Source organism: Mandrillus leucophaeus, unplaced genomic scaffold (genome assembly GCF_000951045.1).
Source record: "Mandrillus leucophaeus isolate KB7577 unplaced genomic scaffold, Mleu.le_1.0 Scaffold26, whole genome shotgun sequence".
In the NCBI taxonomy this organism is placed as follows: Eukaryota; Metazoa; Chordata; class Mammalia; order Primates; family Cercopithecidae; genus Mandrillus; species Mandrillus leucophaeus.
Genome location: NW_012102698.1, coordinates 3,371,979 through 3,387,564, shown reverse-complemented (window position 1 = coordinate 3,387,564; position 15,586 = coordinate 3,371,979). Strand labels below are relative to the sequence as shown.

Sequence of the window (15,586 nt, the reverse complement as noted above, 5' to 3'; positions counted from 1 at the left end):
AGTTCAGTGTGGTCCTCTGTCCACTGGATTTCCTGGACATTGGCAGCCGAATCCAGAGTCCTGATTCCACGCAGGCCCAGTCCCTTTTGGCAAGATGGTAGGTGGTAGTGTGTCTTCAGTGACAGCCACACAGTGACTGGCTGCCTGTCTGTGAGGACAGCATCTACTGATGCTCAAGGCTTATGCCCACTGATTCATCAAGGATTGCAAAATGCTGATAGTCTGGTTCTACCATTTCATTTCCATTTATTAGCTGGAATACTCCTGTAAAGAGATGCTTCCTTTCACGTGCTATTGTGATTTTTTTTTTGAGATGGAGTCTCGCTCTGTCGCCCAGGCTAGAGTGCTGTGGTGCAATCTCCGCTTACTGCAACCTCCTCCTCCCAGGTTCAGGCGATTCTCCTGCCTCAGCCTCCTGAGTAGCTGGGACTACAGGCGCACACTACCATGCCCAGCTAATTTTTGTATTTTTAGTAGAGATGGGGTTTCACCATGCTGGTCAGGCTAGTCTCGAGCTCCTGACGTTGTGATCTGCCCACCTCGGCCTCCCAAAGTGCTGAGATTATAGGCGTGAGCCATAGTGCCCGGCCTGTTTTTGTTTTTAGTGAGAAATGGCTTATCAAGATCACAGTCTGGTTACTAGGGAGGGTCAGTGCTAGGGGGTTGGTCATTGTTTCTAGACCTCTTCAGTGGACATTTAAAAAAATAATATACACCAAGAGTTCATACTGATATCCAATTCAAAATAAGCACCATATGGTTTTTAATTAATCTCTTCTGTATTACAAAAGCATATTCTTTCTTCCACATCAGAATCCTGGTCCTCAAGGACATAGAGTATTCCATCATTATCCCACATTACCTCCACAGTAGCCTCAGGATGACCATTCTAAAGCTACCATGACTAACATAATTATTGAAAATAATTTTTGATATACTCTCCCTATTCAGCTCAGAGTTTAAAAATAAATGTGCTATGTCTACATTGTCTGAGCTATCCAGTAATTCATACTATACTCTTTTCCTTATAACACTCATTTAGTTGTAGTTCTAGAAGTAACTGAAAGTCTAATGCTTGCATGGTCATAATAGTTTGTGCTCTTTGTACATGAAAGTCAGTTTTGCTAGGTATAAAATTCTGGGCTTACCTTTTCTTGAGTGTCCTTAATATGTTATTTATTTTATTTTAGCATAAAGTGTTGCTGTCAAAGAGTCTGAGAACATATTTTTTTTTCCCTTGTAAGTCACTGTCTTTGTTTAAATGTTCATAGTTTATTTTTCCCTCCTTTTCTTTCTTTCTTTTTTCTTTTCTTTTTTTTTTTTCTGAGACTCTTGTTGCCCAGGTTGGAATGCAGTGGCGTGATCTCGCCTCCCTGCAACCTCTGCCTCCCAGGTTTAAGCAATTCTCCTGCCTCAGCCTCCTGAGCAGCTGAGATTACAGACGTGCACCACCATGCTAATTTTTTGTATTTTTAGTAGATACTGGTTTTCACCATGTTGGTCAAGCTGATCTCGAACTCCTGACCTTGTGATCTGCCCACCTTGGCCCCTAAAGTGTTGTGATTACAGGCTTGAGCCACCACACCTGGCCTTCCTCCTTTTCTTTAAAGTACAATAATTACAAAGAATGTGTCTTGGTGTTGGTTGTTCTTGTCGATATTCTCAGGTGTGCTGTAAGTTTTCTCAATGTGGAATTTCAAATCTCTTTTTTAATTTATGGGAAATTTCTTTGAGATCATTTACAGTACTTCCCCCCATGGATTCAGCTTCTTCTGCAGGGAGTCCTATTATCTAAATGTCAGATCTTCTTATAGATTTTGAATATTTGTTACTTTTTCTTCAAGCTTTTCATCTCTTGTTATTTCTCCCTTGATTTTTAAAAATTTTGGACTTTTCAACTTCTATTTATCTGTTTATTCACTTTTGTGTTCCGTGTAGTTTAGTATTTACACCTAAAATGTTTAACTTTTTGTTCCTTTGGTCTATTACTTTATTTCTCAGTTTTCTTCTAATTCTGACTTGATTTTTCTTTTTTTTTTTTTCTTTTTTTTGAGACAGAGTCTTGCTCTGTCACCCAGGCCGGAGGACAGTGGCATAATCTTGGCTCACTGCAACCTCCGCCTCCCGGGTTCAAGTGATTCTCCTGCCTCAGCCTCCTGAGTAGCTGGGATTACAGGCACCTGCCAAACCATGCCTGACTAATTTTTGTATTTTTAGTAGAGACAGGGTTTCACCATGTTGGCCAGGGTGGTCTCAAACTCCTGACCTCAGGTGATCCACCTGCCTCAGCCTCCCAAAGTGCCAGGATTACAGGTGTGAGCCACCGCACCTGGCCCCATTTTTCTTCTATGTTTTGTTTATTTTCTTAACACTTTTGGTTTCTTTCAAGATAGAATATTAGAATCTTCATTTAGTCTGGGCATGTCTTTCTGGTGTACTTTCATTACCCAGAGGGATATCATTCTGTCTCTTATTCTCTTTTTTGCTTATAATATCTGTGCATTTGTTTGCTATACAACAGACTGTGTGGCTTAACAGAAATGGATTGTCTCATGGTTCTGGAGGCTGAAAGTCCAAGATCAAGGTGTTGGCAGGTTTGGTTCCTTCTGAGGCCTCTCTCCTTGGTTTGTAGAAGTCTGACTTCTTACTGTGTCCTCCTCACATGGTCTTCCCTCTGTGCATGACTGTGTTCTAATCTCTTCTTCTTCTTCTTCTCTTTTTTTTTTTTGAAACAGAGTCTTGCCCTGTCACCCAAGCTGGAGTGCAGTGGCATGATCTCAGCTCACTGCAACCTCCGCCTCCCAGGTTCAAGCGATTCTGCTGCCTCAGCCTCCCGAGTAGCTGGGATTACAGGCACCTGCCACCACGCTCGGCTAATTTTTGTATTCTTAGTAGAGAGGCGGTTTCACCATGTGGGCCAGGCTGCTCTCGAACTCTCGACTTTGTGATCCACCCAGCTCGGCCTCCCAAAGTGCTGAGATTACAGGTGTGAGCCACCACATCCGGCCCCTAATCTCTTCTTATAAGAACTCCTGTTGTACTGGATTAGGGCCCATTCATATGATCTCACTTTTACCTTAATTACCTTGTTGAACGTGACCACATTTGGAGATAGGGACTTTAGACGTATTAGGGATTAGGAATTCAACATATGAATGTGGGGGGGGGGGGACACAACTCAGCCCCTAACACTTTGTATGGGTGTCATGGTTTGCATTATGTCCTTCCAAGAAAGATGGCAAAGTTCCATCCCCAGTACCTCAGAATGTGACCTTATTGGGAACTATGGTCATTGAAGATATAATTAGTTAAGATGAGGTCACATTGGAGTAGGGTGGGCCCCTGATCCAAGATGACCGACATCCTTATAAGAAGAGGGCTATGTGATGACAAAGACACACAAGATCATGCGATGACAAAGGCAGAGATTACAGCGATGTAGCATCCCCCTACAGAAGGAGCAACTCTCCTGCCTCAGCCTCCTGAGCAGCTGAGATTACAGACGTGCACCACCATGCTAATTTTTTGTATTTTTAGTAGATACTGGTTTTCACCATGTTGGTCAAGCTGATCTCGAACTCCTGACCTTGTGATCTGCCCACCTTGGCCCCTAAAGTGTTGTGATTACAGGCTTGAGCCACCACACCTGGCCTTCCTCCTTTTCTTTAAAGTACAATAATTACACAAGAATGCCTAGCAGCAAAGAGGCATTCCCCTACAGAAGGAGCACTCCCCTACAGAAGGAGCACTCCCCTACAGAAGGAGCATTCCTCACCAGAAGAGGCATTCCCCTGGTGGTTTCAGAGGAAGTGCAGCCCTGCTGACATCTTGATTTTGGACTTCTGCCCTCCAGAACCACGAAATGATACATTTCTATTATTTAAAGCCACCCAGTCTATGGTACTTTGTTATAGAAACTCATCCATGGAATTTGAACTTGATGCTTTTGGGTTGATCCTCTTTAGAGGAAATTAGTTTCCCTGGAATTTGGAAGAGAGTTTCATTCACAGTTATCTTCCTGACTTTGCAGAGCTCACCTCCTGACATTCTTCCACATTTACCTGGCCCTTCTCTTCCCACAATGGTCTCTTTCCTACACAATTTCTGTTCCATTTCCAGCAGTCTCTCCCTTGACCTTAGGGGGAGCTGTGGTGGCAAACATTCAAAAGCTTCCAAGAGTGAGCCTGCGCCAGTCCCTCCCTCTCTCCCACTGGCTCTGTGCACACTCTGGCCCCTGGAGTGAGCAAAACGCCCACCAGTTTCAGCTGCTGTTCCCTCAAAGCACCTAGTGCACTTTCTGAGGATACCTGTTGATTATTTTGGGGTTCTGCCACTGTTTTTTCCTGCACAGATGCCAAAGTCATGCAGGTGGGCCTGAACGGCAGACCTTGTTTAGTTGTAAATATTTTCCATGGAGTTTTATTTTCCTAGCTAGTTGTCTGGGCGTTTTTTGGTTGGGATCCAGAGAACTTCAGAAATAATGCATCTGCATCTTTCCAGAGTCTCTATGCTACACGTTTTGCATATCTTTTTTTTTGAGACGAAGTCTCGCTCTATCGCCTAGGCTGGAGTGTGGTGGCACAATCTCGGCTTACTGGAATCTCCGTGTCCCAGGTTCAAGCAATTCTTCTGCCTCAGCCTCCTGAGTAGCTGAGATTACAGGTGTGTGCCACCATGCCTGGCTAATTTTTGTATTTTTAGTAAAGACAGGGTTTCATCATGTTCACCAGGCTGGTCTCAAACTCCCAACCTTCAGTGATCTGCCTGCCTTGGCCTCCCAAAGCGCTGGAATTATAGGCATGAGCCACTGCACCTGGCCCATTTTGCATATCTTATTTCATTCCAGCCTCACAGCCCTTTCCTCCTTACCACACTGCCCCCTCTAGCTAGTAAGATATCCTGTTCTGGGTTTGGGAATGGCAGAGCGGGCTCCGTGAGATGGGGCTAGAGCAACAGTCTCATTCATTCCAGGGATGCTGCCTCTCCCCAGCATTTGCTACAGTGCAGGACAGGGGTTCAGAGCACAGATCCCAGCCCAGGTTGCCTGCGTTCGAATCCCAGCCCCACTGGATACCAGCCGTGGAACTTTGGGCAAGTTCCTTCACCTTTCTGTGCCTCCCTGTCCTCCCTGTGGAATGGGGATATTAACAGTGCTTGCCTCCCTAGGCTGCTGTGAGGACTAAACGAATTACGTGCTTGGAACAGCACCTGTCTCATGGTCAGCACTATAGCTGTTGGAGTTGTTATTATTATCATTACAACTAAAATCACTCTTATTACTGTCTTTTCTCCTCAGGAGCTTGACTTACTAGTGACACAGCCAGGAAAGCACAGGTCTAGGAATCAAAAGTGATGTCAGTTCCACACATGACCTTGGATCCCTCCAAACCCTCTGAATCTTCATCCCCGTTTCAATGAAGAGCCACACGAACACCCGGTTGCCTTCCAATGAATGAAGAAACCCACATTGACACTTACGGAGCGCCTACTCGGTATCAGGCGCTGCCTGCTTGATTATTTCAAGCCATCTTCAAAATCAACCATGAGGTGGGCCTGAGGCTCTGAAAGGCTGACGATGTATCCAGGGTCACAGAACTAGCAAATGGCAAGACGGAAATTCCACCTCCTGCTCTTATTTTGCTTTTCCTGCACGGTGTCCTCTCTCAGCAGCATGAGCTGGGAACATGGCTAAGGAGCCCCAAGGAGCTGCGGGACAGGGGTGAGCACTCAGGCCATTCAGCTGTCACTCCCACGGTGCGCTCAGGCACACACACAAACCTCGGTGGGGTCCCAAAATGCAACAGGACCCCTCAGGAGGCAGGGAGTTCCACCCACACAGGGGAGTCCCTCAGTGGGAATGTTGCAAAGGAGCTTCTGGAAGGGAGGAGCCACAGGAAGCTGTGGAGGGTCACTGGGTGGCCTCCAAAGCTCCTGAGAGGTTTCCCTCCCCTCTTCACATTCCCATGCACATGAAGGCAAAGGTGTTCCTTCCGGCCTGAGTGATCCGGCCCATGACAAATGGATGACTGAATAGGACAAGAACCCCTGCTGTGGCTTGCTGGCTAAACAGAGGAGACCATTTTTATTTATGTATTTATTTTTGAGACAGAGTCTCACTCTTGTTGCCCAGGCTGGTGTGCAATAGTCCAATCTCAGCTCACTGCAATCTCTGCCTCCTGGGCTCAAGCGACTCTCCTGCCTCAGCCTCCCGAGTAGCTGGGATTACAGGCACTCGCCACCATACCCAGCTAATTTTTGTATTTTTAGTAAAGACGGGGTTTCTCCATGTTGGCCAGGCTGGTCTCAAACTCTTGACCTCAGGTGATCTGCCCGCCTTGGCCACCCAAAGTGCTGGGATTACAGGCGTGAGCCACCGCACCCGGCCGAGAAGAAGATATTTGAACTAAGCCTTAAAAATGCTATCCATCCATCCATCCATCCATCCATCCACCCACCCATCCATCCACCCACCCATCCATCCATCCACCCATCCATCCGTCTGTCCGTCCATCCATCCATCCATCCATCCATCCACCCATCCATCCACCCATCCATCCATCCATCCATCCATCCATCCATCCATCCATCGGTCTGTCCATCCATCCATCCATCCATCCATCCATCTATCCATCCATCCATCCATCCATCCATCCATCCATCCATCCATCCATCCGTCTGTCCATCCATCCATCCACCCACGTTTATTCAGATGTTTACTGAGCTCCTTCTTCAGGCCAAACACTGCAAAGTTGCAGAGAATACAGAAATTAACCAGACACAATCCCCGCCTTCAAAGAGCCCGCCTAGAGGGGATGTTAAGAAACAGCCACAACACAATGGGGTAAATGCTCTGACGGAGGAGCCCGGGGCCAGGGGAGCTCAGGCTAACTGCATTGAGGAGGTCACTTCCGAGCCAAGTCTGCAAGGAGAATGGCAGTCCCCGAGCCGAGTCTGCAAGGAGAATGGCAGTCTTCAGGAGAACAGCATGGCACATGCTGAAGCCACAAGAAGGCAGATTCAGGGAAGCGCAAGCCTCCCCGTGGGGCCAGGGCACAAGCACATGGATGAGCTGGAGCGGGGCAGGTGCAGCTCAAAGGGTGGGCAGAGGCCAGATCAGGCCAGGCCTCCAATGCCATTCCAAGGAGGCTATGCTTCATCTGCTAGGAAAAGACAACCATGGAAGGTTCTAAGGAAGATCAGACCATCGTAACCAGACTGGTCCTTCAGAGAGGCTCCTGGACTGCATCTTGGAGAATGCGTACTAGAATATGGGAGACTCGAGGCTGGTGCAGACCAGGCATGATCAGAGAGAGGGCCGGGAGACAAAGTGGTGAGGGCCATGGGGAAAAGGGCTCGTGCTCCCATGGCACAATCACAGCTGCCTCAGCACAAGGTGTGGGGCTATCTGTCTGTCCAGGTCCATCTTCCTCACTAGGCATCAAGGTGGGCATCCCCCAATCCCTGCTTCCATAGAAGAACCCTGCGATCCTCTTTACTTGACCCTGCTGGGGTGTCTGCCTTCCCCACTTGGATTTCTGCCTGGAGACGGTGTAAGCACAGTGTCACAGCCACAGAAATGCTAGTGACATAAGCCAGGGATGGCAGAGTCATCTGTTCCCTGGACAGACATTGACAGAGCACCTTCGGCACGTGAGATGTTTTGCAAGGAGCTGGGAACACCGCACTGAATGAGACAGACCTGGTCCCTGCCTTCACAGAGCCTTCTGGAAGGTGGGGAAGACAAACGTGAAACGCAAGTCAACAGCAACCGCAGCCTGTCACAAGCACCATGAAGGAAAGGGGTCATGAGAACGACGGACAGAGAAAACAGAAGCCAGGGGTGGCAGCGAAGGCCTCTCTGAGGAAGGCACATGAGCTTAAGCAACATTCAGGCCAAGGGTGCAAAGCACGGGCCAGGAGCCCAAGGCAGCAGAGTTTGCAGCATGGCTCAAGGGAAGTGGGCAAGGACAGAACAAGTTAAGACCAGGCTGGAGATTGCATGCAAGGACTAAATTAGGCACGGCCTTCAGACATCTTAAGGATCTGGAGGCCTTAACCCAAATGGTAAGGAAACCAGGAACAGTTTTAGGCAGAGGCTAAAAGATCATTCCTGCTGCAAAGCAAAGAATGAGCTGTAGGGGAGGTGAATGGACACTGGAGCAGCAGAGGCGGAGAGGTAACTGGCTTGGCTGGACCATGATGGAGGAGACGGAGGGAGGAAGGGGGTTAAGGCCCTCAGTGGAGGTATTGTGGCAGAATGCAACAGGTAGATCTGCGGAGTCAGTAAACCAGAGCTCGGATACCAGCTGTGTAATCTTGGGCAAATCACTTGCCCTCTCTGAGTCTCCATGGGGATGGCCACTTGCCTGGCAGGACTGGTGGAAGGACCTATGGAGGGTCCTGTGAGCACATGTATTGTGTGGTCCTTTGCCTCCCCCGGCACAGGGCCAGCATTCTCAGTGGGCGCAAACGACTTCACTGAGGCAAGAGCTGCATCCTAGAAGCCACAACCGCATTCCGTGTTTCTGCACTGCAGATTTGGGCTTCTGATCAAGACAAACAGAACCCGAGGCTTGAATCTCAGGAGAGAGCTTTCTTGTCTCAGTGAAACGCTCACCTCTGGGGATACAGCAGAGAACCGGGCAGGGGCCAGTAGACCCGCTTCCTCGACCTAGCGTGGCCACAGCAGGTCAAGCAGCCTTGGCCAACCCTTCCCCTTCTCTCTGGGCCTCAGTTTCCACATCTGTAAAATGAGAGGGGACTGTGCTCAGCAATCTGAGGGCCCTTCTCCACCACCACCTTTATTCTTTGGGTTCAACACAAATGAAGATGAGTTAACACATGTGAAATGATGTGCCCGGCCCGGCCTCCCTGTCAGTACAGACAGTGGGCTCTGTGAACAGGGACCCCCGAGTACACACCCGCTCATGGGGAGCACTCCCCTCGGGGGTACCAGGCGGCGGCCAGTGCCCAGCTCACCCCCAGGTAACAAGCGGCACAGACTCCCAACCATGCCAAATAAAACCAAGGCACGCGAGGCTCACTGTGTGGGACGCTTGCTAAGACTTTATTAACGCCCCGGAGGGCAGGGTTAGGAAAGCAACAGGAGGGAGACCCCGCGACGCGAAGCGAGTGCTCAGAGCTCTGCAGACACAAAGATGAAAAGCTTGGCCACAAAGGAGCTGACGGTGCCGTGGCGATAGAGATCCATCTTGACGGTCAGGAGCAAGTCCCTGGGCTCGGGGACAGGCTTGGTGAGGGCCACCACCCCGCTGTGGGGGCTCACCTTCCGGGTGGTGAAAAAGCCCTCCTCATTGCCGCCGGTGATGGCCAGCTGCATGCTGTCCCCGGGGACAGCACTGGAGGGGCCCATGCGGAAAACCACCGCGGGCGCTTGGATGTTGGTGGGGAAAGAGAGGTGGTAGTAGGTTATTCTCAGAGGCAGCTTGGAGCACTCCCGATTCTCATGGCAAGGCAAGCGCTCACAGCGGCTGCAAGAAAAGTGGGCAGAGAGACAAGAAGAGGGTTAGGGCCGGTCCAGCAAGCGGAGAAACGGCAGAGCGCAGGGATGCGGGGCTGGCAGGCGGGGCCTCCCGCCGCCCCTCTGGCTGATTCAGCCAACACGAAGGGCGCCCCTCACTCACCTGCGGGAGGCGCTGTGGACCTCCAGGCTGCTGATTCAGGCACTAGCCTCTTCCAACACCGTCTGGGGCACTGGGTGGCTGGGAGACCAAGGGCTGTGCCCGGAGTGAGGTGCGTCCCCTCCTCACTGGCAGAGCCCCACCCCACGGGCACTCCACAGGCACACCTTTGCCCTTCCCAGGCCCTCACCCAGGCAGTGGCCAGGGCTACACAGGGATCTTGGGTGGGTCTCGGAGGTGACCCGTGAAATGACTATCTCTGCCACTAGCAAACAGAGCTGCTGCCGTTTACCAAGTGCTCAGCTATTCCTCACCACATACTCTCTAGTGTGATCACTGCCACCACACCATGACAGTGGCTTCGGTGATATTTTTCACATGAAGACACTGAGGCTCAGAGAGAATGTGGCCTTCCCACTTCCCAAGGTCACAAAGTGAGTGAGGGAGCCATATGTATGCTCAGCCAGTGAGGTCGGCTCCCAGTTTCCTGTCACTAAGCCCTTGTGTTCCAGGCCAGTACCTCTGGGTCCACAGGGCCAGTTCAGGGCTTGGATTGGAAATGGGGACAGATCCCAACTTCCTGTAATAGAAACAGAGACAGGTCCTAACTTTCTGGGTGGAGACAGGGGTGGGTCCTAACTTCCTGCAGTGGAGACGGGTCCTGTGATGGTTAATACAGAGTGTCAACTTGATTGAATTGAAGGATACAAAGTATTGATCCTGGGTGTGTCTCTGAAGGTGTTGCCAAAAGACAGTCATATTTGAGTCAGTGGGCTGGGAAAGGCAGACCCACCCTCAATCTAGGTGGGCACCAACTAATCAGCTACCAGTACAGCTACAGCACAAGCAGGCAGAAAAATGTGAAAAGAGAGACTGGCCTAGCCTCCCAGCTTACATCTTTCTCCCGTGCTGGATGCTTCCCGCCCTCGAATATCAGACTCCAAGTTCTTCAGTTTTGGGACTCGGACTGGCTCTCCTTGCTCCTCAGCCTTCAGATGGTCTATTGTGGGACCTTGTGATCGTGTGAGTCAATGCTTAATAAACTCCCCTTTATATATACGTATTCCATTAGTTCCATCCCTCTAGAGAACCCTAACTACTACAGATGTGGGTACCAGGAGTGGTTCTAGAGGAACAGAATATTAAAGATGGTGTTCTTTCATTGGTTTTGGGGTTTCTGGAGTTGGCTGGTTAACGATTAGACCCAAAAATGCTAAGGATTCTACTTCTAATAGTATGGAGAACACTGATAGTCCTTGGCATGAACTGTTTAGAAAGTTACGCAAAATAAATGCATTTGAATCTCCTGATTCATCGCTCATGAGAGGCAAGTTTAGTGACTCTATACATAATACCTTTGATCATATGTGGAGAACCAAGGAACATAATGAAGCTGGTTGTTTGCTCCTAAGTTCAGTGGACAAAGTGATGAAGGAAAATGATGAACTCAGGGATTCTATCTCCCGGCTTCAGAAGCAGATACTGAGCTTCAAATCTGCTAAGATTGCCCTGAGTGAGAGTCTTATCTCCCGTAGAGGAAGAGCTGAAATTGTGGGAAAACAGACACCAGCTCTTATCATGTGAGTGGCTGATCTGCAATGAAAGATGCATGCACAGCCTCGCCAGGTGTCTACTGTTAAAGTGAGGGCACTGATTGGAAAAGAATGGAACTCTGCGACTTGGAATGGGGACGTGTGGGAGGAGCCTGATGAAGCTAGGGACACTGAGTTTGTAGACTCTGATGAATGTTTTTTGTCAGAAGAAACAGCTTAACAGCTTCCCCATCCCCAGTAGTGGCAACATCCCCTCCCCTACCTGTCAGCCTTTCCACCTTTGTCTGAGGAGATAAACCCCGCTGCCTGAGGCAACAGTGATGGCCTCCTGTGAGGCAGTTGCCAGGGAAGATAATGTTGATTTTCCTCAGGAGCCACCCCTAACACCCCCGTTTGCCTCTAGACCTATAGCTAGACTAAAGTCCTGGCAGGCCCCTAGAGATGAGGTTGAGAGTGTGACCCATGAGGCAGTGAGCTACACTCAAAAAAGAACTGCTTAAGTTTTCTAATTTATAGAAACAAAAATCTGGAGAACGAGCATGAGAATGGATAGTAAGGGTGTTGGAGAATGGTGGAAGGAACATAGCACTGGATCAGGATGAATTTACTGACTTAGGCCCACTAAGCAGGGACTCTGCATTTAATGTTGTAACTCAGGGAGTTTAAAAAGGTTCTAACAGTTTATTTGCTTGTTTAGCAGAAATATGGATGAAGAGATGGCCCACTGTGAGCGAGCTGGAAATGCCTGGCCTTCCTTGGTTTAATGTAGAGGAAGGGATCCAAAGACTTAGGGAGATTGGGATGGTGGAGTGGATTAGTCACTTTAGACCTACTCATCCAAGCTGGGAGGGTCCAGAAGATATACCCTTGACCAATGCCTTTCAAAATAGATTTGTGAAGGCAGCACCTGCATCTTTGAAGAGCCCTGTAATTGCTCTTCTTAGTATGTCAGATCTAACAGTGGGAACTGCAGTCACTCAACTACAAAATTTAAATACAATGGAAATAATTGGATCCTGAGGTGGCAGTGGCCAAGTGGTAGCACTCAACCGTCAAAGGCAAGGTGGGTGTAGCTACTGTAATGGACAGCAGAGGCAAAGTGGCAATTGGAATAGTCTGACTCATGTAGAGCTCTGGCATTGGCTAATTAATCACAGTGTTTCTAGAAGTGAAATTGATAGGAAGCCGACTGCATTCCTACTTGATTTGTATAAGCAGAAAACTTCTAGGTCACATGGACAAAAGACTAATTTGAATTATAAAAACAGAGAATCATGGCCCCTCAATCAATTTCCAGACTTGAACCAGTTTACAGACCCAGAACCCCTTAAATGAAGGGGAGGCCGGGTCCCCTTGAGGAAGGACCCCACTACATTACCGACAATTTATGCAGTGAATCTTTCTCCCATCTTTCCCCAAAGAGACCTCCGGCCTTTTACCAGAGTAACTGTGCACTGGGGAAAGGGAAATGATCAGACATTTAGGGGAATACTAGACAGTCTCTGAGCTGACGTTGATTCCAGGGGACTCAAAATGTCATCATGGCCCTCCAGTTAAATAGGGGCTTAAGGAGGTCAGGTAATTAATGGAGTTTTAGCTCAGGTCTGACTTACAGTGGGTCCAGTGCGTCCCTGGACCCATCCTGTGGTCATTTCCCCAGTGCCAGAATGCACAATTGGCACAGACATACTTAGCAGCTGGCAGAACCCCCACACTGGCCCCCTGACTGGTAGGGTGAGGGCTTTTATGGTTGGAAAGGCCTAATGGAAGCCATGAGAGCTACCTCTACCTAGAAAAACAGTAAATCAAAAACAATATCACATCCCTGGAGGGATTGAGGAGATTAGTGTCACCATCAAAAACTTGAAAGACTCAGGGGTGCTGTCATTCCCACCACATCCCCATTCAACTCTCCCATTTGGCCTGTGCAGAAGACAGATGGATCTTGGTGAATGGCAGTGGATTATCGTTAAGCTTAACCAAGTGGTGACTCCAATTGCAGCTGCTATACCAGATGTGGTTTCCTTGCTTGAGCAAATTACCACATCTCTTAGTACCTGGTATGCAGCCACTGACTTGGCAAATGCGTTTTTCTCCATTCCTGTTCCAAGGCCCACCAGAAGCAATTTGTCTTCAGCTGGCAAGACCAGCAATATACCTTCACTGTCGTACCTCAGGGGTGTATCAACTCTCTGGCTTTGTGTCATAATCTTATTCATGTCATAATCTTATTCAGAGAGACCTTGATCGCATTTTGCTTCTGCAAGATATCACGCTGGTCCATTAAAATTGGTGGCATTATGCTGATTGGTTCCAGTGAGTGAGAAGTAGCAAACACACTGGACTTACTGGTGAGACATTGGCATGCCAGAGGATGAAAAATAAATCCGATAATAAAATTCAGGGACCTTCTACCTCAGTAAAATTTCTAAGGGTCCAGTGGTTTGGGGCCTGTTGAGATATTCCTTCTAAGGTGAAGGATAAGTTGCTGCATTTGGCCCCCACTACAACCAAGACACAACGCCTAGTGAGCCTATTTCGATTTTGGAGGCAACACATTCCTCATTTGAGTATTACTCCAGCCCATTTATCAAGTGACCTGAAAGGCTGCCAGTTTTGAGTGGGGTCCAGAACAGGAGAAGGCTCTGCAACAGGTACAGGCTGCTGTGCAAGCTGTTCTGCCACTTGGGTCATATGATCCAGCAGATCCAATGTTGCTTGAGGTGTCAGTGGCAGGCAAGGATGCTGTCTGCAGCCTTTGGCAGGCCCCCATAGGTGAATCACAGTGGAGGTCTCTAGGCTTTCAGAGCAAGGCCCTGTCACCTTCTGCAGATAACTACTTTCCTTTCGAGAGACAGCTCTTGGCCTGTTACTGGGCCTTGGTGGAAACTGAATGTTTGACTCTGGGTCATCAAGTCACCATGTGACCTGAACTGCCCATCATGAACTGGGTGCTTTCTACCCATCTAGCCATAAAGTTGGTCATGCACAGCAGCATTCCATCATCAAATGGAAGTGGTATATATGTGATCGGGCTTGAGCAGGTCTTGAAGGCACAAGTTAAGTTACATGAGGAAGTGGCTCAAATGCCCATGGTCTCCACTCCCGCCAACTTGCCTTCTGTCCTCCATCCTGCACAGATGGCCTCATGCAGAGTTCCCAATGATCAGCTGACAGAGGAAGGGAAGTCTAGGGCCTGGTTCACAGATGGTTCTGCACGATATGCTTGCACCACTCAAAAGTGGACAGCTGCAGCACTACAGCCCCTTTCTAGGACATCCCTGAAGGACAGTGGCAAAGGGAAATCTTTCCAGTGGGCAGAACTTCAAGCAATGCACCTGGTTGTGCACTTTGCGTGGAAGGAGAAATGACCACATGTGCGATTATATACTGATTCATGGGCTGTGGCCAATGGTTTGGCTGGATGGTCAGAGACTTGGAAGAAGCATGATTGGAAAATTGGTGACAACAAAATTTGGGGAAGAGGTATGTGGATGGACCTCTTTTGAGTCAAAAACTGTGAAGATATTTGTATCACATGAGAGTGCTCACCATATCACTTAAAAGTGCTCAGCAGAGGAGGATTTTAATAAGCAAGTGGACAGGATGATTCGTTCTGTGGACACCACTCAGCCTCTTTCCCCAGCCACCCCTGTCATTGCCCAGTGGGCCCATGAACGAAGTAGCCATGGTGGCAGGGATGGAGGTTATGCATGGGGCTCAGCAACATGGACTTCCACTCACCAAGGCTGACCTGGATATGGCCACTGCTGAGGGCCCAATCTGCTAGCTGCAGAGACCAACACTGAGCCCTCGATATGGCACCATTCCTCGAGGTGATCAGCCAGCTACCTGGTGGCAGGTTGATTTTATTGGACCTCTTCCATCATGGAAAGGGCAGAGGTTTGTCCTCACTGGAATACATACTTACTCTGGATATGGGTTTGCCTATCCTGCACACAATGCTTCTGCCAAGACTATCATCCGTGGGTTCACGGAATGCAAGCACTCACTTTACGGCTAAAGAGGTACGGCAGTGGGCTCATGCTCACAGAATTCACTGGTTTTACCATGTTGCCCATTGTCTTGAAACAGCAGATTGATAGAATGGTGGAATGGCCTTTTGAAGTCACAATTACAATGCCAACTAGGTGACAGTACTTTGCAGGGCTGGGGCAAAGTTCTCCAGAAGGCCATGTATGCTCTGAATCAGCATCCAATATATGGCACTGTTTCTTCCATAGCCAGGATTCACGGGTCCAGGAATCCAAGGGTGGAAATGGAAGTGGCACCACTCATCATCACCCCTAGTGATCCACTAGCAAAATTTTTTCTTCCTATTCCTGCAACATTACATTCTGCTGGCCTAGAGGTCTTAGTTTCAGAGGTCTT

At 48.8% G+C, this 15,586-nt stretch overlaps 2 protein-coding genes across 2 annotated transcripts in view; both read right to left on the bottom strand.

Annotated features, from left to right (window-relative positions):
* FBLN1 (fibulin 1) overlaps window positions 1-15,586 on the bottom strand; it is a 104,703-nt gene that overhangs the window by 27,681 nt on the left and 61,436 nt on the right. The window lies entirely within an intron of this gene.
* Window positions 9,041-9,721, bottom strand: LOC105542467 (fibulin-1-like). Its single transcript, XM_011984037.1, has one exon. The coding sequence runs from the start codon at window positions 9,371-9,373 to the stop codon at window positions 9,137-9,139; it is 237 nt and encodes a 78-aa protein (XP_011839427.1). The 5' UTR covers window positions 9,374-9,721; the 3' UTR covers window positions 9,041-9,136.

Bases quoted from the DNA above. Each gene is read 5' to 3' on its own strand.
- LOC105542467 (XM_011984037.1), bottom strand. From the start codon at position 9,373: ATGGGCCCCTCCAGTGCTGTCCCCGGGGACAGCATGCAGCTGGCCATC.